Source organism: Manacus vitellinus, unplaced genomic scaffold (assembly GCF_001715985.3).
Source record: "Manacus vitellinus isolate BGI_N305 unplaced genomic scaffold, ASM171598v3 scaffold_31_pilon, whole genome shotgun sequence".
Lineage (NCBI taxonomy): Eukaryota > Metazoa > Chordata > Aves > Passeriformes > Pipridae > Manacus > Manacus vitellinus.
Window position 1 is genome coordinate 6902751 of NW_021940379.1, and position 26282 is coordinate 6929032.

General features: G+C 42.9%; 1 protein-coding gene across 2 annotated transcripts in view; it reads right to left on the reverse strand.

Moving 5' to 3' along the window:
• The window catches only part of GALNT9 (polypeptide N-acetylgalactosaminyltransferase 9), a 111023-nt gene that overhangs the window by 71147 nt on the left and 13594 nt on the right, over positions 1-26282 (reverse strand). Inside the window, exons 2-4 of one of the 2 annotated variants that reach the window (XM_029961188.1) lie at positions 19628-19794; positions 17344-17518; positions 6474-6671 (exon numbers count right to left, since the gene is read on the reverse strand). In XM_029961188.1, the coding sequence (XP_029817048.1) occupies positions 6474-6671; positions 17344-17518; positions 19628-19794 (540 nt within the window). Of the gene's footprint in view, positions 1-6473; positions 6672-7914; positions 7942-17343; positions 17519-19627; positions 19795-26282 lie in introns of those variants that run through there. The other variant, XM_018076479.3, reaches the window with a different exon arrangement.

Consider the following 26282-nt stretch of genomic DNA (forward strand, 5'->3'; position numbering starts at 1 on the left):
GAGTTTTTTGGGGGCCTCACCAAGGCCAGGCCCTTCACTGCCCTGTGCTCTGAGTGCCCCAGCTGTAAAGGCAGTGTGATGTGACTGTACAGCCCCGTGAGGGGGTAACTGCTGTGAGCAGAGGGACCCCAACTCTATTCCCAGCTCTGCCACTCATCTGGTCTCCAGTGAGTCACCTCCCTCTGCCTCTGCTCCTCCATCTGTGAAGCACACTTAATGACACTGGGTAAGAATCTGAGAATGCTTCAGCAGCCTAAAACCCCAAAACTCACTCCTAAAGGCACTTTAAGCACATTTTAAGCTGGATAATTTTATACTGGACTGCAGTGTCACATTGACACGTTGCAAACACTTTAAAAAACCCTGCTCCCCAAAAAGCAGGAGACCCTCACTTGGCTGCCAGCACTGGGTTTTCCCAGTATCTGAAATACTCCAGTGTATCTACCACTTTTAGTGCAGTGCAGCAGACTTTCTTTGAAAGCTAGAAATGGATATATGAGCAAAACCAACTACCTTAGCATGTCTTAACCACTGCTCACCAGCCAAGGGGCAGCACATGAGAAAGTGCATACCCTTAGCACTTCACAGCTTGAGAGTACAATATATTAAACTTAACAACACCTGCTTTATATAAAGCAACCTTTTCCCTTCATCATGTACTTTCTAGCAAAACAGTGACACTTTTAGAAGGAAGGTATCATAAAAGAGCAATTAGAGGTGCACTATTCTTTACCAACACCTCAAAGGTGTTATGAAACTTAATTGATCTGTGGAATATTCTTTGACACAACTGAGGATGTTTTAAGCATTAATTATAATCAACAGCAGCACTTAAAGGATAATGTGGGAAACACAGCCAAATGGGTTTTGCAGCTAAAAGCTTAAAATGCAGGATAGAATCATATTGATTCTGCACTGGAGAAAGGCACAGCACAGTCAATTTGTGGAAATTACCTGATAGTATGGTCACAGCAAGGGAAATGTGAGAGAGACATGACTCTGTAATGCCCTGGGGAAAGGGAGGGAGCAGAGAGAGCAGGGCTTTGTGAACTCTCCTTCCCTCCCTCCCTGCCTCCTGTTGCAGCAGACACAGTGCAGGCAGCTGGAGGGCAGAGAGGGCAGTGCCTGCTTTGGGATGAGGCACCACAAACAGAGGGCACGCTGGCCAGGGATGACACTTGCTGTAGGTCTGAGTCACAACTATTTTGTTTTAGTGAGGTCCCCAGGAGCACAGCTCTGTCAGCAAAATTCCAGCAGGTGCCATACCCATTTCTCCACCCAGGTGCCTCCCTCTCCTTCCCTTTACAGACAACTGAAGGATCCTGCCTGGAGCCTCTGTCAGGAACAAGTGAAGGAGAAAGGGATAAGCACCAGACTGACATGCTGCACGTGATACAGGAAATCTTCCTTCTCTCCTGCCTTAAGGTTAGTATATATATCTCTCTCTATCATCATCATCATCATGCAATCATGTCACATTTGAAACAGTTTCCAGAGCATCCAAGTCCAATTTCCAGGACAACTGACAAACGCTCACACATAAATACAGAAATGTAAACATAAACGCAACTATAGATAAATATATAAACAAAAATGTATATATACAGGCACGAGGAGAGAGAGAGAACGAGATTCAAATGACACATCACCTACCATATCTCTGAGTTTTCCACCTCCCCTGGCAGAATGTTTCATTGACTCAGGTTCTTAAGCAGCACCTCACCCCTGGCCTGACAGGTAAGTGGGGAAACCTGCATGCTACCTGCATAAATACTTCTTTTTTCTTACAACTCTTGTCTTTTGCAAGAAAGAGTTACACCAGGCCCTGAGAACAGAACCCAAGGACAGATTTGCTGCTCAGTAGTTAGAGGGGAAAAAAAATGACAAGCTAATGCTCAGTTACAAAGGCAGGGCAAATATGGATGTAAAATAACTCTCTGATGACCCATGGAAGTGTATTTTTTGGAACAGGCTGGACACCCATCAGAACCTGGACAAATAAAAGAGAAATTGCTCTGTTACAGGCTCCTGTGAACCAGAAACTGAAAAGGAGGCCATAATCAAAGCAATAAACAGTGTCCAGTGTTGTTATTACATGACAGCATGGTTTATCCTGAAAGACTTTACCTTCCTAAGCTCAGGTGCACAGATGGGTTTCTTCCCAGAGCAGCAAAGACCCAACAGGGCTTTACCAGCATTGCTATGGCAGAGCAGCACGGGGTGTGACCTGCACCTGAGATGGGCACACACACCCCCAGATAAAGGAGGCAGCACAAACCACACCACTGGGGGCACATCCAGCTCTAATTTATACCCATGAGCAGGACACAAGGCACTCTCTTGAGTGGCTGAGGCAGCGCGTGTGGGAACATGTTCCTCCTGGTACCCAGCTATGGCAGATTAAAGCAGTAAGTGAGAACATATGCAACAATGAAATGCACCACTGCTGCTGGAGGAAGATAAAATGGAGAGCTGTGCAGGGCTTGGCTGAGTGAGGCTGACTAATGACTGTAATGTTAGTGGCTGCTGATCAAGAAATCAAGTGCAGAGCAGTCCATCATAATCACGGCGGGTGAGGGAAGACAAGTCAGAGCAGAGCTCAGAACACCAGAGTCCTTCCTTGCTGGTCCAAAACCCAGAAAAAAATACAGCAGGCATTAAAACCCTCAGCTAGTTTCAATGCATAGTCAAATTCACTGGAAACCCTCAGAACTAGGATCCTTTGTCACACAGTTTGTTGCCAGATGATAAGGACGTTTTGGGGCAGCGTGCTCTGAGGAACACAAATGGGAAATGATGTGATGGACACAGCGTGTCAAAATAACAATCCTCATTTAAATCTTCATGTTAGGGACATCTCACATCTCAAATGTCAAACATGTAAAATGGATTGCCTGCAGAAGCCGATTCAGGGAACATCAATTGTTCTGAAGTTCAGAGTATTAACGTGGGGGAAAAAAAGAACCGACTTTAAAGTGTATCTGAAATCTTTACAAAATCTGACACTTTGTTCTTGCTTTTTCTTTACCTTTGTTAGCACTTCAAGGCCACATCCCCATTGTCATTTAGACCACAAGAGCTGCTGTGACATTTTGTGGTGCACACTTGACATGACTGCCTATACAGTGCCCCACTGGCATGAGGGACAGTTCCTGCTCCTTCCCAGCAAGGCTCTGTGTAGGATCACACCACTGTCACCATTCAAGAAATCAGAGGATCAGGCTTCAAACAGAAAAAATGTTAGCAAAGAACTAAGCACATCTGTTATGTAGTCCCAGAAGGAAACAGGAATCGGACCCTGCTTTCTAAATGTCTCACCCAATTCTGCAGATCGATGATATTTATTCATACAATGCAAACATGAGAAATGCCAGGGCTCTGATCCTCACTGATACCAGAGAACACATGGTTCTTAACACTGAAAATCTTTAATCCCTTTGGAGATCTGGCAGGAAATACTCAGTTACACCAACCACAAAACTGGCCCCGGGGTTATTTGTTACAAGCCTTTTCTTTCACAAAACACACAGAGAGGCACAAACCAAACCCACTATTTGCTGAAGAGAGTGTCAAAGGAAGCCTTAAGAGGAACAGTGAGGACTAAATGAACTTGCAGTTTTCATGCTGATGAACAGTCCTGCAATCTCATGAAGCACTGAACAGACACATGGATCCAAACACCATCAATGTGGACCTGTTTGCGTGTCTTGCAAAGTGGACTAAAACAGAAATCATTTCTTCAGTACGAGGTCTGGAAAGCTGGTTACAAAACCAAAACCTGTACCAAAGCAGCAGAGATTTTGAAAACTAACTTTGCCTTCCTTTTGAAAATATACTTTAAATACTCTAAGCTACTAAGTTCCCATCCTGGGTGCTTTCAAATTTCAATCCTAAGTATACAGGCTTCCTGATTCTTTCCATCAATAACGCTCACACGTTCACTCTTCCCATTACCACAATTACACTGGCATATCACTGAAAAGCCACAAAATTGCACTGCATTTCTACAGGCAGGAATAACACAACAGCCAAATGCTCTAGCAAATCCACCCAAGTGCTACTGGTTCAGAGCCCCATCAGCAAGCAGAGCAGCGTGCTGTGAGGTGGATGCTCTGCTCCCCTGGATCACTGCCTCCAAAGCACATGTGCCCAGGGAGACACGTACATGTTCACAGGTCAATGTTGATGCCTCTGCATTTCAGGGCATGGAATTCTTAATTTCCAGGAGAGATGCTCAGGCAATCACAACGTGTCAGTGCTCCTGGTATTTGTCAGCAAGGGTTGGGTGCTCCCCTCCTTGTGCTGCTTGTCTCATCTGTCCCTGGGCAGTTTATGCACTGTTAAATTGGAGGGTTTGTTCACTCGGGTTCAGAATAAAATCACTGCTCTTGGGAGCAGCTACTTATGTGCCTCAGATCTCAACACTGCTCAGTGCCTGAGTTTGGACCTTGTTCACTTCTGTGTCAGCCCAACTCAGTGCCAGCGTGACACCAGCAAGAGCCTGAACACAGACAAAGTCCGTGACACATCATGCCCTGTATTGCTGAAAAAAACCCCTCTTATCCCAGCAATACAGGGATGAGATTCCTCATCCTCTATTAAAAAGATCTGCAGTTGGATTTCCAGAAGTGTTTTGCAGAGGCAGCTTCCACGCCTTAGGGAGTGCATGACCTACCACCACTGAAATAATGTCCAAGATCTTGCTGAGATTTAACCTCTTAGTTCAGTCTTATCTGGTACTTGATCATTGTCTCCAGAACAGAAGATACTCAAATACTGGAGCAATCCATTGTGAAAATTAATACAGTACAGATGAACACAGATTTCCTGTGTAAACTGGAAGTCATGAAGTGTGTAAAACCTTTCAGGATTGGAAGACTGAAACCCTGGTTGCAGGAATGGAAGACTGAAACCCTGGTTGCAGGAATGAAATTTTGGCTGATTAATTTTCATTCATCAATAACCTGTTTCTCAGGGCTGAGTGAAACAGGTATAAAACACCTGCATTTTTAAAACAATGCGAGGCAAGCAGGGCATGTTATCCAGGAAAACTGATTTCCTAAGTAATTTCTTTCCTGCTTATTGAGGTTTCAAGCCAAGCGAAGGGTCAGTGATGATGGACTGTGCTGTCCTCCAGTAAATAAGGTTAATGTTACTGTATAGCTCTGTTTTGCACTCACAGAGCATGAGAATGAACCTAAGTACAGCTTGCTCAAATACAGACTGAAATATTACTCTGCATGAGGGGCAGATCCTGTGAGGTGGCCCCATCCAACTGATCCCTTGGAAATGTGATCAGTTTGTCTGTGTCCTTTCACTTCCAAAGGATCACCTGGATCTTTTCAGATGGGTATGTTGTTAGAAGTGTTTGGATGACTTGTCAGGACTTGACAACTCAAGCTTTACACTGGAAGGGAAGTACATCAGCTTCTCTGCCAGAGCCCACACTGGGACCATACAGTGGAGTTTTAGCTTACTTTAGTTTGGAGGTGATATACATGAAAATGAAGAAGACTCTAAGGTGGTAAGTTGTGTCCTTCCCAAGAAATCTTAAAAAATAGGGTAGAGCAATCTATTTTTTTTTTGCATATCTGGGTTTCATATTTTTTAGCATTTATTTCAACAGTTCCTAACAATAGTACCCTTAACCAAGTACAGAACATCTCAGAGGAGCTGCTAAGACGAGAGGAGGAGATGAAGGGCTAGCAGATGTGAATTTTCAAACGAAGGGGAAAGAAAGCCCTTTTCACACAGGTTCCTATTTTCCCACTGTAACAATTCTCAAAAACACCTTCACAATTCCTGTAACAGCATCTCCTTAGAAAATTCCATTTCTGTAATGTAACATGCTCTCTTATAGAAAAAAATAAAATGACACACTGACTACACGGTCTGGGTTCATTTTAAAATTCAACCAGCACGAAAACTCAGAACATGTGTGCATAGTTCCCAAAAAAATAAAGAAAAGTTCAACTCTTGAACAAAGCAAGGCTAGCACAGCTCCTGCTGGTGCTCATGGGAAGCTCTGGTTTGGGCTGATGGCCAAGACTGCTGCTCACAGAGCAGAAGTGAAACCAGCCTCTTTGTAATCATGTACACACCACCTTTGTTTGTCATACACACAAATGTTTCACTGGCTTAACACCCATGCCAGAGTCCACTGGAAAGCAAAAGCTTAGATGAAAAAGATCCTGCTATCCTCCTAAGGGCCACAATATGAACTTGAAGCACACACTCACAGCTAGAGCACGTGCCCTTCTGTGCACACTGTGGTGCAGCTCTGAGAGGCAACACATGCAGGCCCACTTGTCATTCAAACAGCCCCAGCTTTGCAGAGCCATCTGTTCTCTCCAGCCTCCTTTCGCCCTCCCTGCCCAAAGCCTTTAGCCTTGCCTTTCACTTCAACTGCCCTTGGCAGACAGCTGGGATGGAAACGTCGCCAGTCCCAAGGTGACAGCACAGGGGAGATTTACCTGATGGGAGCTGACTCATCCCCTTTATCGAGCCAGTCCTGGGGTGGGATTATGTACATGCACCAGAGCCCCCAGTTGTAGCCGTGGGCGGCGTTGGCGTATTGCTGCACTTCGAACGTGTTGTACTTGATGTTGTCGATGGCCGGCAGGATGATCCGCTTCCGATCCTCTTTGATCCGGGTAAGGGCAGGTTCCACCCTGGGAGCAACAAAAACAGAGGCATGTTTTACAGGTTTTACAGCCCCCCAGTAACCCCAGGTCCTGCCTGGCAGGCTGATGAAACCAGGTTCTCTAACGCTGCAAGCATTAACCCAGCGAGATGGCAGCCCAGAGCTGCCCTGGGACTGAACCCACATCACTGTCACACACTGATGGGGGGGACACACTTCACACAGCAACTGCACAGGAATTATTACCTTTAGGAACCTGTACCAGAGTTAAACAACACAAAACCTGACCAAACACCTCTTCTGAGGCCTGGAGACTGTTAATTCATCTCACAATGGACAAGTGTTGAGAGACACCATCACCATGAGCAGTCAAATGGTCTCACTGGCTACACCACTGGGGCTCCTGCTGGCCATTAAACACCAGCTCCTGCTGACATGGCCTGAAGAACTAAACACACACCAAGGGCTGCAAGAATCTGAAGGTGACTCAAAGGTTTTAATCTTGTTTCCTAAGGACTGACCCCACGGGATCTAGTTTGAATGACAAGTATGGCTGCATTATTCCTTCTAAAACCTCTTTGGTGATGAGAAGATTTCAATTGCCAGATGGTGCAAAAGCAGCGAACTGCAGGAAATGTTCCATCATTTCAAAAGGCTTTAAAACATCAATGTGCTTTCAACAGAAGCTACATCCCAAAAGGAAAGTAAAAAGCTTCAGTGCAAACACTCATTTCTGACCAAGGTAGTCTGAAGTCGCTATGAATTCACAGAGAAAGTGATCCAAAGAGGTAGCAGACTTACATAAGGGTGGAAATCACTCCTCAAAGTAGTATTAGAAACAGCCACTGGTTCAGTCCTTTGTAACTGTGTTTCCCCTTGAAACAAGCTTTGAAGATTTTGCAGAGCTCTCACATGTATCTTTAAGGGAACGGTGGTTTGCTGCGATTCACAAAGGCAGTGGGATTTGAACGCTGATCTTTTCTCATTTTCCTTTTGCTGTTGGTTAAAAGGCAATTGTTCCTTCATGGTTTCAAGTTTGTTATTTTATATATTGTTTGTTATATTTAGTTTGTTACCATGAATTTTCTTGTGCAGGGCAACAGAAAGGGAAAAGCTTATAAAGTTAATTCAAACTGCATTTTCAGTCTTCACTACCTTCATCTGAACTATCATAAATTTTCTGATCTGTTCTGTAAGAAGACAGAAATGTCTCTGTAATTTAATACAGCCAAAATATTTGTCATTTTGTACACAGTCTCCCTATTGCTTACATGAGGTTGTGTACTGCTTGCCTTCTCTTCTTTTTACTGCTCCTACATGAGTAAAAATAGACACAGATTCAGTGAAACCCTTGAGTATTGATGACGAGCAACTTACTGCAAATAAACCATCACAAAACAGAGCATAACTGACAAAAAGACAAGGTGTCACAGCAATGCATTTGGAGAGAAGAGCAAGAGACTTAAACTAGTTTAATTTGGATTCCTCCAGAAAACTGACATTTGAATTTATCAGCTGGATGCCAATAACACAGAGAAAGGAAGTTTTAATAAAAAGGATGATCACAAGCATGGTGGGAAAAAAAGAATGACATTGTAAGTCACAGAAATTTCCTCTGGCCAGGAAGGTTATAAAAGAGATGTTCATCTCCTATTCAACACATATTGTTTTGTTACTCTCCTTGATTTATTCTGGGAATAAATCAATGGATCCCTCATGACTGGAGTGGCCTGAGGTCACCCTTACTACTGCTTGCCACCTGTAATTTTAGGTACAGTACTTATATTGTCAAAGCCCAAGGTCCTGTGAGGTACCAAAAATCTCCACAGAAGCATGAAAGCTCAGCAGCCTAAAGGAGGACAGTGATTTCAGCTCTATTTTTGGCAATACTTTTTTTTTCTTTTTTTTGCATGACATTTAAAGAGCTGTACCCCAGACTCAAAGGAGATTTTTTTTTTCTTTCTGTGGAAGAAACAAGAAACAAATGAGAGACTCAGGACAGTGCAGTACATGATGCAGACTCTCAATTCATGTGGTTTTTGGGCTACACTTGGGCACCTCCATAAAGAGCCAACGTGACCTTTCAAATCAGGATAAGCCACTTCTGTTGTCAATAAGAGATTATATTTATGAGATTAAGTGTTTTAAAAACCAGTGGGTGGACAGCAGAAAAACTCTTGCAAATCCAACAAAGCAGGGACTAATGCAGAAAAGCTGATTCTGCTCAGTTCTTTCCATCATGTTATCTGTGCTTACCACCTTAGAGGCAGCAGAAGAAAACACAGAACAGTGGATACTTCAGCCAGACACTCCCATCATGAATCCAGTGCCCCCAGCTCCCTTCTGGCCTCTGCAACAAAGGCTTTCAAAATACCAAACAACAGGTGCAGGTGTCACTAATGACAGGCCACTAATTGTTGGACAGGAAGAAGAATCCTCCTCTTCAAGATTTTAAAAAATGACCTTGGTGCAGATCACCTTCCATGCAAAGCACCTGGAGCAGGACCCTGGTTACAGAACAAGACTGTTTAACCATCACACTTAAAACCATCCTGGAGGTTCCAAATTCCTTCTACAGTTCCTCCTTGTGTGCTTGTTTTTCAAGTATTTTACTTTATAGGGTAGACTGAGATTGTGTAATGAAAAAGCTAAAAGGAGACAAGGAATTCTCCTCCCTTAATGTCAGATGTCTGCAAAGGACCCCCCACATCCAAGGTAACTGCCTCAGACTTTCATTCTCAGCAGAGGGAGAGGGAGGCTGGCACTTTTACAGTCAGATGCTTCTCATAATAATGCAGACACTGAAACTAGGTGAGATTAATAATGTTGAATTATTTTGAATAAAAAGGGAATTTAGCCTGCTACTTTGCAAGACAGCTTAAAATTGGACTGCTGAAGTGTATCCCACATAATGGTTAGAGAAAGAATGTAAAGAAAATATTTAACAGTCACTCTGGTTTTCAGCCCTTAATCATATCTGTGATTGTGTTAATCCAATACTTGAGTCCTGGCAATGCTAACCTGGGTCCTTGCTATCTTCATTACACAAAGAACAATCCATTCCCAGCTCTGGGGCTGCTCTCACACCAGCCAGCACCAAACTACTCCTGTCACTCTACAGTTGACTAATTTCTGTGTTTTTCCAGTTGTATGACTCACATTTATTACCACCTGACACGGTGCTTTGCATCTGAGTGGCACAAGGAGGGATCTCTGGAGTGTAATGCAACAGTTGGGTCAAAACACATGATGAAATTCCATTAATCTCTATCAATCTGTTAATGTGAAATCCCAGATTTTGAACTTCCATGAAATCTGAGGCGTCTGTAAGCTGTCCATGTGATCAAAGTTCTGCTTCTGTCCCCCTCCACTCCAAAAATGTAAATGTTCAAGATACTACTTCTCCAATATCTCTGCCCTCGAGCTATGCCGTGCCAAGGTCATGGACTGAGTTGGGATGAAAGCAACTGCTGCAACTTCCTTTTCTAAAGCTCCCATCTCACCCATGGAGGTGATTTTCTACCTCTGTGTGGAAATCATATCCCTGTGGGTATTAGGAACAGGAAAGGTTCAGTATGTGGACAGACTGCACAGCTATCTAACTCCCCAAATACGTTCACACCCACAAGAAAGCAGGCTCTGAGTCACAGATGGAAAGAGAAAATCCAGGATAGAACTGTCCTCTGTTCTGAACCCTGGTTTTGTCTAATTGCTTCAGGTTTTTGAAAGGGTTATGATTAAATCTTTCCTAGTAACTTCTAGGGTTTTTTTCCCCTAATTTGAAACTGCTACATTATTATGCAGATTTACCCACCCTCTTTACAGACACCAGCATTCTTTCTCTTTTTTTTTTCTCCCTTGTCTTGTTTTTGCCACTGTGCACCTGCAGAAGTCAGATGCTTCTGGCAGCTCACAGGACTGAAAGGACAGAGGGGAAGGGGTTGCTGAAGTCCAAGTATGTTCTACATGCTGTGCTGATGAGCTGCAATATGTTGTTTGAGTGTTTTCTTTCCACGTGGCCACCGCTGGCAGTGAGGCAGGATTGAAGGATTCAGCCCTGCCTGATCAGGTACATAAGCCAGATGTGAATTTTGAGATTCATCTCTGTTTTCACAGATGCAAAAATATTAGGTTCCTACCTTGTATCTGAGCCGACGTGCTTTATGGGCACAGAGTAGCACAGATTGTTAACAAGTAATTTACTGGAGCAAGAGCAAAAGTTTCCCAGGCATATTCACAGACTTGATGGATTTCAGGAAACTAAACATAATCAAAAGATTCAGCTTTAAAGGTAATGCTTCACAGCAGTCAGTTATTTTTTTTTCACCTAATAAAACCTAAGCTGACAATTTGGACTGGAATTTGAGTGACATATGAAGATCCTCCCTTCTATCCTCTCTTAAAATACATATTTGTCAGTGTCCTCCTCTCACTCTGAATAGATTGCTGATGAGCAGATAAAGCCAGAAGAGAAAGGACAGTAAATTCAGTTCTCCTATAGACCCCACTGGGCTAAAGGGTGTTTCCAGTTTGGTTTTATTTCTCTGAAGCAGTTCCAGCAATACAGGAACATAGTGCTGAAGTCTCTTTCCCAGGACTCATCCCCGTGATTGACAGAGCTTAGCTGGAACTCCATGAAGCAACATCACTTTTCCAGGATTTCAGTGGGCTTCCCAAAGGCACCAGGACAGGCTGGGCACAACATCCACAGCAGGTGCCTTGGTGAGTGACTCCTCCTTTCAGAAACTCTCCTGGGGGGTTTGTGGAAGGAATCTCTGATCAGGAGCAAACTCACAACAAAATGATGTGTCGATTTGTCAGTGTGTTGAGCATATCACCAAACAAACAGCACGTGCATTTAATGTTTTTGCCTACCAGTTGGAAGATTCCTGCATGAACACTGGATTTTCCAAGGTGTTGGACACCCATGACTTTATTGGGAGTTCCAGCAATGCCAGAACTGTGGGCCTCAAGGACTAAGTGCTCCCAGGATAAACACTGGAGGTAAAAAAGAGGTGAAAGGCAGAATTTAACCCAGAGTACAGAATAAGCCTGTAAGAAGACTGAGAGCAAAGGCAGGGGTCAAACTGTGTTATCACAGGTTTCTCTAATCCCCTTGTAAGTCCATCTCTGAACATATATGCATTCTGTATTTAACATTGGGTTGATTCAGAGCAGCTCAAACCCCACGGGAAAGCACAGCAAACAAAACCCGTGTGCTGCCTCACATCCTTATCAGATTGCTGGAGAATTCATGCCATGGGGAAGTCTGATTTTCCACAATGCTAGAAAGAACAGCTTCTTCCAGAAAAAAAAACCCCACAGATAAAAAGAAGTTAGTTATGAGCTCCTCAGTGCACTTGATTATATAATTCACCTTTTAAAATATGTAAAAACACCTGCTGACTTCAAGCAGACTTTTTAAAAGGTACAGCATAGGGTTAGGGAAACCACATGATTGCTGCAGGCCAGAGAGCTGCCCAACTGTGCTACTTCAACAGCCTTCACAACTTCAGGGATGCTTTGCTAACATGTAGCATCTGAGAAGCAAAGCCCACTCTCCAGTTCTTAATCAGAATGATTGAGATTTGTCAATCATTTGTCAATAAATTCCTCCCCACCGCTCAAATGTCACTTTTTCTAAATTGGTTCAAAAGTAAATCCTTTCCTAAATGACAGGAATTGCATTGGGAAATGTCTCTCAAATTCTGCCCTATTCCAAGTGGGTACACAAATACCCTAATCTTTGGGTTCTTTTGAGATAAGCATGTATCTTTTTTTTCCTCTCCACAACCACTACGTTAATTTTTACTCCAATGAAAAATGAGGAATGGACATTAAAAAAAAAAAAATCCAACCTTTATTTTTTCAGCTTTCACAAATCAGAATTTCTTTTTCTTGCAAGCATTTAAGGAAGAGTCCTTACAAGACAGAAATGAAAGACAACATGGTCTCATCTGCTCGATTTTATGGCTCAGTGGGTTTAACACCGTATTTTACTCTGGCTCTGCCACTGTCAGATACCATGAAGTGTAAACTTAACACAGGAATGTAAGAAAAAAAAAAGCTGTGTAAACTGAAAGCTTATTTTGCATGATTTTATACGCTACCTCACATTTCACTGACAATACACATTTATCAGATGCAGACAAGCAGATCTACTGACACACATAATTCTTCACTGAGGCCATCTGAGGAATATTTAATGCAGAATGCCTTTCCTGTAAATAAGTGTTCAGAGAACTGAAAAAGAAATAAATTTCATTCTCCCTTCCCGGGTCTCTAAGAGAAAAGAGAGGAATTCCCCACCTGCTCTCCCTGACATCTCTATCAGTGTTCCTGTGTCCCCAGGGAAGTTTCAGACCTGCAGCCCCCAGCCAGGTGCAGAGTCAAAGATCAGCTCTTTGGCTGCCAAATCTCAACAGCTCTTTTCTGCACCACTGAAAAGCAACGAGGATGCTCCAATGAACACTCTAGGTCGTTGAGGTAGATGAATAGTTGAAGCTGCTTTTCTGGTACGTCCTCTCAATGTAGGCTGGCACTGTCCCATGGATCTGAAGGGCCCACATGGGCTTCACGCTTCCCTCTCCACTCACATGATGCTAGTTCCCTTTTGCTATCTAAAACATGTATTCCATCAAGTTACCAAATTGATCCAAAGGCTGTGGATGAGAAAAAAACTCCCTTAGTAAACACATGTCCTTTCCTCTGCATAAATAAAACATCCCAGGTCAACCCTGGCACGGTACCAGGGATGCTGCCATGAACCATGTCCTGAGCAGGAGGGATGTGCTTGAACCCTCCAGAGGGGAGGGATTGCACAGGTAATTTTGCCCTCACCTTCACCACCTCTCTCACTGGAAAAAAAGAACCACCTGGACCTTACCAGGTCCCCAAAGACCCAACTGAGCTTGAACAGGGGGGACAGGGAGTTCACCTGCTGACAGAGGTTGGCTTCCAGCTCATTGCATGAAAATGTTAAAAGGGAGCTCTCAGGGAAACAAAGACCTTGTGGCTGTGCTCCACAAAAGCATAACCATGTCTCTGTTACAGAGTACTTGGGATAACCAAAGTTAGAAGACCAGGAGGAAATCAACTTCCTTTTTCCTTTACACACCGTGTCAGGAGTCCATTGCTCACAGCCACTGCAGCAAATTGCACTGCATCTCACAGGATAGAGCAGCACCTGCAAAGTATCATCCACAGACCCAGGGATCTTGATCTTTAGTTCTTCGTAGTTCATTAAAACACCAGTTTTCTATATTTTTAAAGCACTGCCAACTTCGGGCATAATCCATAATGATGGGATCTGTATGACACAGTCTGATGGATACTCAGCTTATATTTCAGGTTCTCTTTCTCGTGTCAGGCTGACTCTGTCTCTCTGTTATATTGAAATCTTTTGATTAAATCCTCTTACTTCACTGCTTCCTTATTGATACTCCCCCTTTGTCTGGCAAAATTTTAATTACCATGGTACTGCATAACTCCATTCAGTGCTCTGATATTACCTCAGTGATAGGAGCAAAAGCAATTCCTAAGACAGAATGTAACTATAATACTCTATCATTATGTCTTCTTTTATGGCTCCTAGCACCCTCTTTATGGCTGCTAATATATTGTGGTTTCTGCCTTTCACTTACTGATTTCTGCTCTCCTTCACTCAATGTGTCCTTTTTCTCACCCAGAGAATTAACACCCTATCTCTGCTATCTCTCTTTCCTGCTCCCAGACACAGTGTAGGGAAGTTCTCTTCTCCTCCTCGTGCTATTCTTTCCCATCTCTCAAAGACAGGAGTCTACACAATGCTCTACATGTTCTGCAACACAATGGGCATCCAGGATGTGATGGTCTGCACTCAGGGTTACTGTGGCTTAGCACACAGTGGGGGGACCTAATACAAAAGTCAGGGCAGGAATGCTGAAATCTTCAGAGGACTGAAGGGAAACTGAGCTATACCAGCTTAAATACACCCTCAGAGAGGAAAGTACAGGAGCTTTTCATATCCACTGCTTCTGCTGGGTTGCTGACTCCTGTTAAGTAACCATTAAAAACAGACCTGGTTCTACTGCAGGAGAGGTAGAATTTTACACATGAACTGTACAAATACATTATCACGTAATTTTAGTTTAAAATTCCATTTGAGAATTAATGGCAATGGCCTCCCTTTCAGGCAGTGCTCTCCTCTTTCACTCTCACAGCAGCAGTATTGGCTCACACCGTCAAAAGCCTTAAGGGGAACAGGTCAGTCAAAAATCACTGCTCTGCAATAACATATTTCTACACCTGAGAAGCCAAAAAGCAGCAATTAAGCACATCAAAATAAATAATTCAATGGCTAATTTGACCTGCCAGGTTGCATAGTGTTTTTTTATATCCTACCAGATTGTATTTTAGTTTAGAAGAAGTGTCCCTGGAGAGCAATGCTGTGAGAGCCCATAAAATGCTATAGTGAGAAATAAGGCCAAAATTCACCTGTAAATGGCCCACTATTGTCAAAAGAAGTTTTTTTGTTATTGGTCCTGCATATTTCATGAGACAGTGAAGAAGTCCTTCTTTGATTCTATATGAGTTAATCTGCCAACTGATTAGGCAGGTAAAGCAGCCATAGATTGGAAGACTAGAATTGCACTGCAGGTACTTGACTTTTAGATGGAACACAAACCAAACAGAAAGCTAATGCTCTTTTCTGTGGTAAAGGAATTGGCTTCTTTTTAATTGCCTCACAAATAATCCAGAGACAGCTTTGAGTGGGAGCAATCTGTGTGGCCTCTGAACACATAAATATGCACTGAAAATGGGGGGAAATATTCATTCAAGGTGCACCTAAGTAGGAGAATAGAACAGCAGTACTTTAACAAGAGATTCCTGCCTCACTCCCAAGCTTGTAGGGCTGGGAGTGCGGGTAATTGTAACCTGGTGGGGAAAAACAAAGCAGCCCAGATGGAAGGACTTCAGTCCCTCCCAGTAAAAGAAGATTAGATGAAAATGGAGCTGACAGGCACCCACATGTGCACAGGTGGGCAGCACTAAAACCAGGAGGAGGTGGGTAGAGCAGGGCTGGAGGTGGCTCAGCAGCCACAAGGGTTGAGTGGAAGAACAGTGGGAACCCCAGTGGGGAGCACTCAGAGCACACACGGCTCTGGGACATGGGACACGTGTCTGTCAGCCCCACACACCTGCTGGGGCTGCTCCAGAGCCCAGGGATCCCAGGGCAGCTGCTGAGCCCAGCTCAGCACACTGGGTGTGCTGTGGAAAGGACAGGGCACCAGGGAGGATGCAATAAATGCAGACACTCTTTATCTCGGCCATACACACCCTCTCATTCACCGAGCAGTCTGCATTCTTGCTGTGCTGATTTGAACCCTTTCTGACACTAATGCAATGCAGTAAGGTTCAGAAGAACCCCTAACAAACCCCAAAGCAACCACAAAGCCCTTTCCTGCTTACTGACACTGCTGCTGAGCTTGGCTGGATACAGCACATCAGTCAGATCTCAATGTCCTTCATAAAATTATAACAAAATTCTCCATAAGACTCAGAAAACTGCAGCTTGGGCAGGACAAGCACTGGGAACAGCACCCAGAGCATGCTCTGCCCCGTCCCCAATCCTGCCCTATAGCTGATATTACCCTAGATGAATGTTTGCAACGATTTGAAAGACCTACTTGCTTTAAAAGTAAATAAATAAATTAAACCAGCTCTTAAGTTTCTAGAAAACTACTACAACTGCTATTATAGTCTAACATAGTCCTAGGGAAAAAAAATGAGATGAACATAAACCAGGTGCACTACAAGACTTATTTTACTGCATCTTCCATTTTATAAAGATATTCATGAACATATAAAAATAAACACTCCACTCCTTTGCAATTAAGTTTCTCCCTAGTTGTAAGTACAGCTATTTTTAGTTTTAATTTGAGGATATCTCCCAGAATTGCAGAGCATAATCATTTCCACCATAACTCTGCATCATCATTATCAAATAACAGCCTATCTTTGGAAAACACACACTTTACATGCTGAAGGTCCCAGCAGCCCTTTTTCAGCTGACTGTACATATCAGTTCCTTCAGTCCCAACTTCAAGTAATGCAAAATATTGGCCACCAAGTGGTGCTGCAAAGGTTTACTCCAAATGCAGATCTGGTCCATTAAACCCAAGACTGTTCTTCCCTTGCAAACCAAAGGGGGGTGAGGAAAGGTGCACTAATTTCAAGCTCCATTAAAAATGCAGGAAATAATTTAATGTTTCCCGCAAATGTAAAGGCAAGAAAATTTATGAGGAAATCAGATTGGTATTCAACTTTCCAAGACGAAATGACAGAAAATGACAAGGAGGTAAAAGAAGTGCTTGAAAGCACCTGGCCCAAAGCTCCTTAATGGTGTCTCCCCATTTGATGGCTCCTGGGATTTCACATCCATTGGGTTACAATTACTTCCCTCTCTACTGAGCTGTCCTAGACCAGTCACAGCAGCTTTTTTATGGATCTTACAGTCATTGCAGAAGACTCTCAGCAGTGTTGCAATAATCAAGGACATTATTCCAAAGTAACTGCTGATGGGGTGACACCAGCCCACAGCCACCTCACCCCCACGGCTCCTCGGCTTCCCTGTCGCTGAGCAAATCCTTGCACAGCCCCTGAGACACAGGGCCCACTGTCCCAGAGCCAGCCTCCCCCTGGGGACAGCCAGCACTTACCAGCCAATGTTGAATTCCACGTGGGCATCAAAGAAGCCAACGACAGGAGAGGTTGCTGCTTTCCAGCCCTGGATCCTGGCTCGGATCAGTCCTTCTCGTTTGTTGTTGCGCACGATTTTCACCAGACCCGGGTATCTTTTATTGACATACTGGTCCAGATTAAATTTTAGCTCAACTGCAGGACAAAAAAACAAACAAACAAAAAAAACCCACAGACATTTAGAACGAGAAAAGCCCTGTAATTATGCTTTACTTTAATTTATTCTGCAACAGGGAATAAGAGGGAAAGAGATCCTTCAAGTAATCCTAAATCCTTTCTCACTCTCACAGATACAAACCAAGTACTGTGGTTGTGGCATGGGCTAATTCCATGGGTATCAGCTCAGAGAAATTCTCTACAGATCAGAGATTTGCCCAGGTTTAATATGGCTTGATGGATTTGAGTATAGTTTTGAAGAGGTAGTTTGCCAAAATATTTTTAAATAATTACTATTCTAATTCTCTGATGATTTGAATTAGGTTACAAGTGGCCTCTGGAGGAGCAACTCCGACCACAAAGCAGTGTAACATGGCAGTCTGGTGATTATTTGTTCTGATTTATGCTGTTCAGTAAGAGTTTGAAAAATAACCTCAATGGATTTTGGGTCAAGACCTAATTCAGATCACAATTAATTTCTCTTTGTTTTAGGGTTTTCCCTTAAATATAATCAAGACTCCTTAATACCAGGCTTCTTTCCCATTGAACTAAATGGATATTGAAGATCTCAAATAGACTTCTCTTTTGTTCATTTTCAGGCATTCAATCACAGACAGAGCAGAATTCATTCACCTCTTTTTCAGCTTCATTTCAAGAGGTTTATAAACAGGCAAATTACCAAAATGCTCTCTCTATTTTTTAAAAATCAATCTAGTTTAGTAATTCATTTACACTGCAGCTTATTCATAATGGGGCTTTTGCTCAAATGTATTTATTAGGAAAACTAGAAGAAGCTTTCAGGATGTTAGAATCCTCATTCTTGAGATCTATAGTACCCAGTAGGATCATTATCACTGGAATCAAAGACCTGATAAATCTCCAGTTACCAGGAAAGCAGCAGAGAAAAGCCACAGAAGAGTTCACTGAGAAACAATGAGCTCAGTTCTCCTCAGTATTACATTGACTCCAGCACTCTGCAATCTCACATAATTACTCCATAGGTTATGCTGCCATAAGTGAAATCTGAATTGCATTAACATTTTTCTTAAACCTGTATGTTTTGGAATTTAGCTTTGTTTGAGCTCTTTCTTCTCTCAACCTTCCTCTCTCTTCAGGGATCCTGAAGAGTAAAAGTAACTTAAAACTGAAACACTTAATTAAAGCTGATGTTCTGTGGAGGAAATGGTTAACTTCGGGCTTATTTTAAATAAAGATGATTTTAGAAGATGCAGCAGTTCTAGAAGACTAAGGTATAACAACTTAAAACACAACAACACTGCTAGTCCCTTGTATCCTGAGAGTTCTTCAAACTTGATTGTACTGTGCTGATCTGTAGCACTCTATATGCATGTATGTTCTGAGTTTGGATTGCTGCAACACAAGTGCTATTTTTACACGAATGAACCAGATGACCTGAAAGCTGCATGTGCTTTGTGCCCGTTCTGTTTCATTCCCACACACGAATTTACTCCCTATCTCAAAAAAAGAAAAAAAAATCAGGTTCAAAATCTGACGTTATCAACACCTCTTTAAATCCTGAAAAAAGCGTGCTACTATGTAAAAGAGCAGAAACTATCTTAAAGGAGAATCTGTAGCCCCATTTTTCCTTGAAAGTAGAATTTAAAATTTTAGTCTATTAATGACAATGTTCCTCTGGATCTGAAAATTTGGACAGAAGTGTCCTATTAAGACTGCCTATCACAAATGTCATTTATTCTGTGAGGATTTCAATGAAATCAACAGGGTTTACCCACATAATGTTTATTTGTTACACAAACAGTCAATATTTACTCACAGCTTTGTGCAAATGGCTCAGTCAAGCCCCTCATCAACAAACATGAACTCTCGCAAATTCTACTGACTTCAACAGAGGTATGTTAATTTATACCAACATATGAGTCAATGATTATTAGCTGTGGTGGCATGTATGACCCTCCTCCCCCAGCTGCTTTAATGCAGAACGACTCAAAGGTGTTTCATCCAACGTTAAAAAAATAAGCATTTTTGGCCAGCAGTGACCAAACTCCCCCCGCTTTGCGTTCCACGTCTAGAAATCCCAGAGCAGGAGGAGAGGTTGGGAATGCTCACCGTTGTCACTGTTGTCATCCACCAGGATGATCTCCTTGAGCAGGTGGGAGGGGGTGTGGTTGACCACGCTGTGCACCGAGCGCAGGATGACCGAGAGCGCCTCGTTCACGAAGATGAACACCACGGAGATCTGGGGCAGGTCGTCGGGGTAGCTCATCTGTCTGCACCTGGAGGGAAGAGAGGCACAATTAAAACCCAAGCAGCCACTGGGAGGCCAAGTGGGATGAAGAGCATCCTCTCCTCCTTGCTCTCCATCTCATAGGGGGATTTGCAGACTTTGTCCTTTATAACCCTGAACAAAGATGTGGTAAAAGCTCAAAAGAAGCAACCCAGCCAGGAGCAGCAACCTGTATAAAACAAAGGGGATGAGCACACATCTTTGCAACAGCTCTCACTCCCTGGAAAGTTAAAAGCACCTCTGCAAAACCAAAGGAATATCAATGACTTTCCTCAAAAACAACCTGCAGAAGGCCCACAGTGCTACCCCCTGGCTGTGCTCCCAGGGGAACCACCAGCAGGTCTGCTGGTAGCTCAGAACTGGATCTCCTACTTTCAAAACCAGGGCTCACTCAAGCAAATTTTGCACTTGCCCATACAAGGAGCATTTGCCACCCTTTCTGACTTTGCAGTTTGTGCAGCAATAACAGTCATGTGATGGCTGTTGTACAGGCACACACTGAAATATCTGCAAAACAAATCTGCTCCCTCTAAGCCATCACCTTGGAAGGCAGCTACATCCTGATTCACAATTTGCTTTTGTGCTGCTCACTAACACATACATGTTACCATAGACCATTTTGAGAAGAAAAATTGAGGCCTGGAGAAGTCACACAGCACAGAGCAGAACTGCTGCTTCCCAAGCCCACAGCCCATGCCCCTCTCTAACTACCATTATCATACTGCCTTATTTTAGTGGAACTCTCTCCCACTAGCAAATATTCTAACTTTAAAAAACACCTATGTGTTCTCACAGTCAAAAGCCATTCAGAATTACCACAGCAATTACTGAACCTGCTCTCTAAAACACCGCTAATGAAATCACAGGGAACGACTTCTCCTGCTCTTATCAAACTTTCTGACCTCTTTGCTCATTACTTTGGCATAACAATCACTTTTTTTTCCCCCTCTCAGCAGTCATTGGGATAGGGAGGGCGACAAACGCTTGACTGCTGAGTAACCTCTGGAAATCAGTTATGAATTCTAGTAAAGTGCAATTATTCATAACTCCTCATCCCAGCAGTACTTGCCCAGGGACCTGAGTACTTGTCATTGATTACAGTGTTACTGCATCAACACTTAAGAGCTGGCAGGAAAGAAGGGACGAGAGAAACCATGTAACCGAAGTCTGGAGACAAAAAGGAGGTTGTGGCAGAGGAGGAGGGAGAGCAGCAAGAACGAGAGGTCAGTCAAAGCAGCATTTACTACATAGAGGGACAAGCAATTAAAGGAAAGGTGGGATGACCACAAGAGTCAGAAGTAGAGATGCACCTGGGTTAGGTCCATCTCTATCCCTTCTCACTGCATCTTCCTTCTGCCAGTTGTCCCCTTTTTCTACGAGGAAGACATAGCTGAAAAATTGCATTATGGTTGCATTTGGAAAGAATACCCTGACCATTACATATAGGAATATCTTGGGTAATCCCAATGCAACAGGAACATCTAGACAGGCAAAGGCAAAGCTCATAATTTAGCAGTGGTTTAAAAGCTGTCATAGTTTTATTTATTGCAGTGAGGATGAAGAACAGCAAAAGCAGCTGTCCAGCTGAGTAGACTTTTCAAAGCACAGCAGTGATTTAGGAGTTTATTTCCTTCAGACTTCAAGTCAACCTTGAACTCCCAGCTCCTTAGGTCACTTCAGAAAATGAGATGGATGTGCTGAGGTAGTCAGGAAGAAGTACTGGTCCACTGGAAAATGCTACTGATGATGTTTGAGAGCATGAGCAATCCCAGTTAAGGGGCCTTTCCTTAAAAATCAGTGGGTGCTTAAGTGCTTTGCTGGATTGTCGCCCAAGTTCTTCCCAATGTATTCTCTAATTGGATACCAGTCACAGCAATTTACAGTTAATACTTCCTTTATTCCAAGAAACTCTAACCAGCACTTGACACACTGAGCCAAACAGTGACATTAGCAAGTCACACAGAAGAACAAACTGCCATCAGAGCACAGCCATGGCTGTCACCTCCTGCCACCTCTGCTTGGCCAGAGGCTGACAAGAGAGCAAGTGCACTGCCATGGGTCAGTCCTGCCTGTGTGCAAGGCAGAGAAAGTCAGTGTTAGGACACATAAAGCATCAGGCAAGACACCTATGGGCTGGTGATGGAGGAGCTTAGCATGAAGCTGGTCATGTTTATTATTTCTTATGAGAAGAAAATTACCAGGAATGTGAAGAAATCAAACTGTACAAAGATGTTCTAGCAAGGCACACCCTCATAATCCTTCAGCCTTACCACCAAGAAAACTGTGATAAGACATTAAGAAACCATCCCTTTTTGGCAGCCCTGATGCTGTGCAGTGGAGTGCCTGGGTGTCTAAGGCACCCCAGTGCTCTGCCAGGGAAGGGAGCTGGGTACCAGCACGCTCTCCACTTCTCTGCATTAGGTGTGACCACATTGTGAACTCTGGCAACTGGGTGAGAGAGGAAAATTACAGTAATTGATGGCTGAAACTTGGCCTCATTAACACCCAACACTGCTGAGTTCGGGAAGAATTGAGAGCATACACTTGACCTCTGTGGTAGGAAACGATGGTCTGAGCTGGCCAGGTACAGCTTACATTTAACATTAGTGTGATTTTAAATTAGCATTATGAACTGCCAACAGGCCCCACAGTGCACAACCAGCAGAGGAGCTCAGGTCTGCATGAGAAGCAGAGCCTGTCTCCAGGGCAGGCAGGTGAACTGGGGAGGGACACACCAGGGATGTTTAGGAGCAGGGATCCCAAGCAAAGGCTGACAATGCCATGGCTAATCATTTCCATGGGCCAGCTGAGGATGGATTAGACCTGATATGTGAAACAGCCCTTCAGGCACCTTTCATACAACATGCCAAGCATCAAACCTGAGGCATCCTGCTGTTGTCTTGGGAAAGGTCTTTGAGTGTTCTCGCTCTGTATTTGCTACTGCAGAGCTTGGCCAGCAACCCAGAGGTATTGCCTTTGTACATGACAGACAGCTTGATGTCAGGTCATTTTTCTCTGTTCTACAGATGATTTTCACTCATTCTTTACCTTGCATTGAATCAGTTCCTTAAATGAACATTTCCCAGCCAGCCTCCTGAGCCCAACTGTGAGCACTGTCTTTGCAGGCATAAGAAAACAGGAAAAGCTCTTCAGCTGGCAGAGCAGAACCTCGGAAATAAAATCATGTACTAACATAAAAAGGTCATAGATTAGAAACTGGGACATGAGAAAACAAAAGCTACTCAGCTGCACATGAACCTGCCCATGGCAACCTTGGAAGCTGGGAGGCAATACAGGGAAGGAAATTTTCTTTTGTCTGAACCTTCATTCCCTGATAGATGTATTTACTCTATTTGTATCTGATCCAACAGAAACATGTGAAGTCCTCTATTTATCAGAGTTGCTCTTACAGCCCATTTGGGTTGCACTATTTTTCGTGAGGGACTGACACTGCAGCCATGCAGGTAGTTCAGTGCATTACCAAGGAAAGAAAAATCCTTCCTGCTCTATTTCCCCTGCCTTCTCTCCTGTCTGCAAACTTGCTAGTCTAAAAATGAGTTTTGCTTGCAGACCTTAATATACTGAGTTTGGAAATGGATTAGGCAATGCATTTAGAGATTTCTGACAGCTTTACCCTTCAGGAAGAAATGCAAACAAAATTAAAGCTGCTTCATGAATCTTTAAAGTATTTAATACAAGATATGTTTTTCCAACGAAGCACTGGGATGGAGATGACTGTGGGTTCTTCTCCTTAACAAACTTGATGAAATTGCTGGGCATGAAGAAACATCTGCAGTTCTGGCACAAAAAAAACCCTACCCCAACATGCTCTGCACCTTGAAAGCTGCAGAATGGTCTGTGTTCATGTTTTACAGCCACAGTAGGAGAAGGAGGTGGAACAGCTCCTCATTTGGTACATGATCAATGAAAGGACAAAGATAAATATCAATAAGATTAACAATAAGGTAACAAATACTACTTTTAATCATCAGGTCAATGTGCATTTTGAGCCCAGTTAAACCACAGGTTCAGAGTAGTCTTACCTACACAGTTACCTTTTAGTACCTAAATGCTGCTGTGACTTCTGTAGGCACAGACGATTCACCACAGCTAAATCACTAAATTTAGTGGCGAGTTCAACGCTTGATTTCCTTCTCCAGAAACCCACCGAGGCTTTACAGCCAGTGCTAGATGGAACAGTAACTTTTGAGCTGCAGAAATAAAGTAACATTGCTTTCCTGTTCCACACTGGCACAGCAGTGAAAACGTGACAAGCTGCAAACATCTCCTTCCCCAGCATGGGATCCAGCTGCTGACCAGTCTGCAGCAAAAGCAGTGACAGGCTACAAAACTGATTAGCTTCATGGATCATGAATCTGTCACCCAGAGGCTCCAACTCCTTCCTAATTAATTCTCCTTCTCAACAGAAGGTGTTAACTGCATTATACCATAACATTCTCTTTCCAGTAAGAATGGATTTTCCTGCCCTATGCAAACGGGGGAAAAAACCCCAAATGGACAGTTTTTGAACTTAAGGTTTGCTCTTACTTTCCCCTCCCGTTTTGCAGACCATGGACAGAATTCCCTAAGAATTACATAGTACAAACACAACTGTGATCAAGGGAGCAGTGGAACAGAACACTGATACTCTTGAGAAAAGCAGCCCATTGTATTTACAACTCAGGTAAAAAGAGAAGTGAGTCATTTTCAGAAAAACTAGAACTTATGGTGATAGCAGGAGATACCTTCTTCACAGACTGTGTTCCTTATGGAACAGCCTCCACTTTGATTTATCCAACAGAATAAAAATCAACACCTTCTCCTTTCTCCTTAATTTATTTGGAGAGGTGCAGGTACAAGATACAGTGCAATCCTTGTCGGTGCTGTAAGTCAGAGAAAATCCATTAAAATAACCCTTCCTCCATCTTTTCTGGAACACAGCAATGCTAATGGTCATTTTCACATAAAGTGAGATCTTAAATCTACTCCTTTTTTCATATGTCCCTTGACACATTTTTTCTTATTTCACATCCAAAAGTCTAAGAAAGAAATCCCCCACATTCATCAGCAAGAAACCAGGCCAATTCCTTGATCCTGAGCCAACCTCAGACACTTCCTGTACCAAGAAGAAGTGTCCTTTCATGTCAACCACAAATGATGGCACTACACCATGAGTCTTCCAGCACACATCTAGTCCTGGGAATTTCCCATATTCCCAGGCTGAACAATTGGATTTCATGTCTGTAGGATCTGCAGAATGAAGAACAGCAGCAGCCTTTTTAAAATAGCTGTCTTTTATACCTTAGAACTCTCTCTTCTCTGTCCTATTTCCAACAGGAAAGACCAAATTTACAGGAATTTCTGTTCTGTGACACATCCATGAAGGAGAGAGCCCTTTCAAGCTGGGACTCAGGCAGTTCCACAGGTACAATAAAGTTCCCCATGAAGTTGTAATAATACACATTGGACAAGTGCTTCCTGAGAACCAGACAATTTACTTTTTGCCCTTTTTCCTTTCTTTTTAAATTCCAGGCCAGTACAACTGTGACCAATTGCTCTGCACAAAAAAAACCCCACAAACCAACAAACAAACAATACATGTTTGTGCCTTTTGTTTTATAGCACACTTGTTCTATTTGGTTTAATTCCTCCCTTCTCTATGACAAATTATTGTATGTTCATAGTAGAAAGCCCTGAGAACTGTCAATCAATGACTGATAACTCAATATATATGCATAGTTAACATACACAGCATGAAGATGACTTTACTCATAAAGAATATTAACCCTTATATTTAGGATTATTAGACTCTTTGGAAGTAGTTGCTGCACACATAAAATAAGAGGTCTTCTATTTCAGTGAGCTATTTCTGGTTTTCCTCAGGCAAACAATACCAGAAACACACCATCATGTCTAATACTATTATTGATTTATACATATAAAAATGCTAAAACTAGTTTCAATCACTTTTAAAACAAGCCCCTTTATTAACATGAAAAATGGCTGAAAGCTCCTGCTCAGATCCCTCCGTAGTAAAAAGCATTTGCCTTTTTTTGGGAACTTAACTCGAGTCACTAATATGTTTTGAAATACCATCTGTAAAAAATTTCCACTCTATCCCCTGGTGTGCCCGTTCAGATCTGCCTCTGGCTGTATGCATGCTGCATCACAAAGCATTAGGCTCATTGGAAATTAATGGAGAAGCTGAGATCTGCTTTCAAATGCTTTTGAAAAATCCCCAAAGAAAACATATTCCCCCCGTGCAACTTTATTTTTAATGGCGCTGCACTTAAATTTAAGGAAGAGCCTCAACTAAATTTCAAGTGGCATGTATTCTGCCTAATTTTAGGCAATTAAACACAAATGGCTTGTTCAGTGATTCTCTAGATTTCACAAAGATCCTGGTCACTGGTCCAACTGGATTTTTAGCTTGCATCCTTTAAAAGTAAAAATTAGAGAAGAATTGTCTTTAAAAAA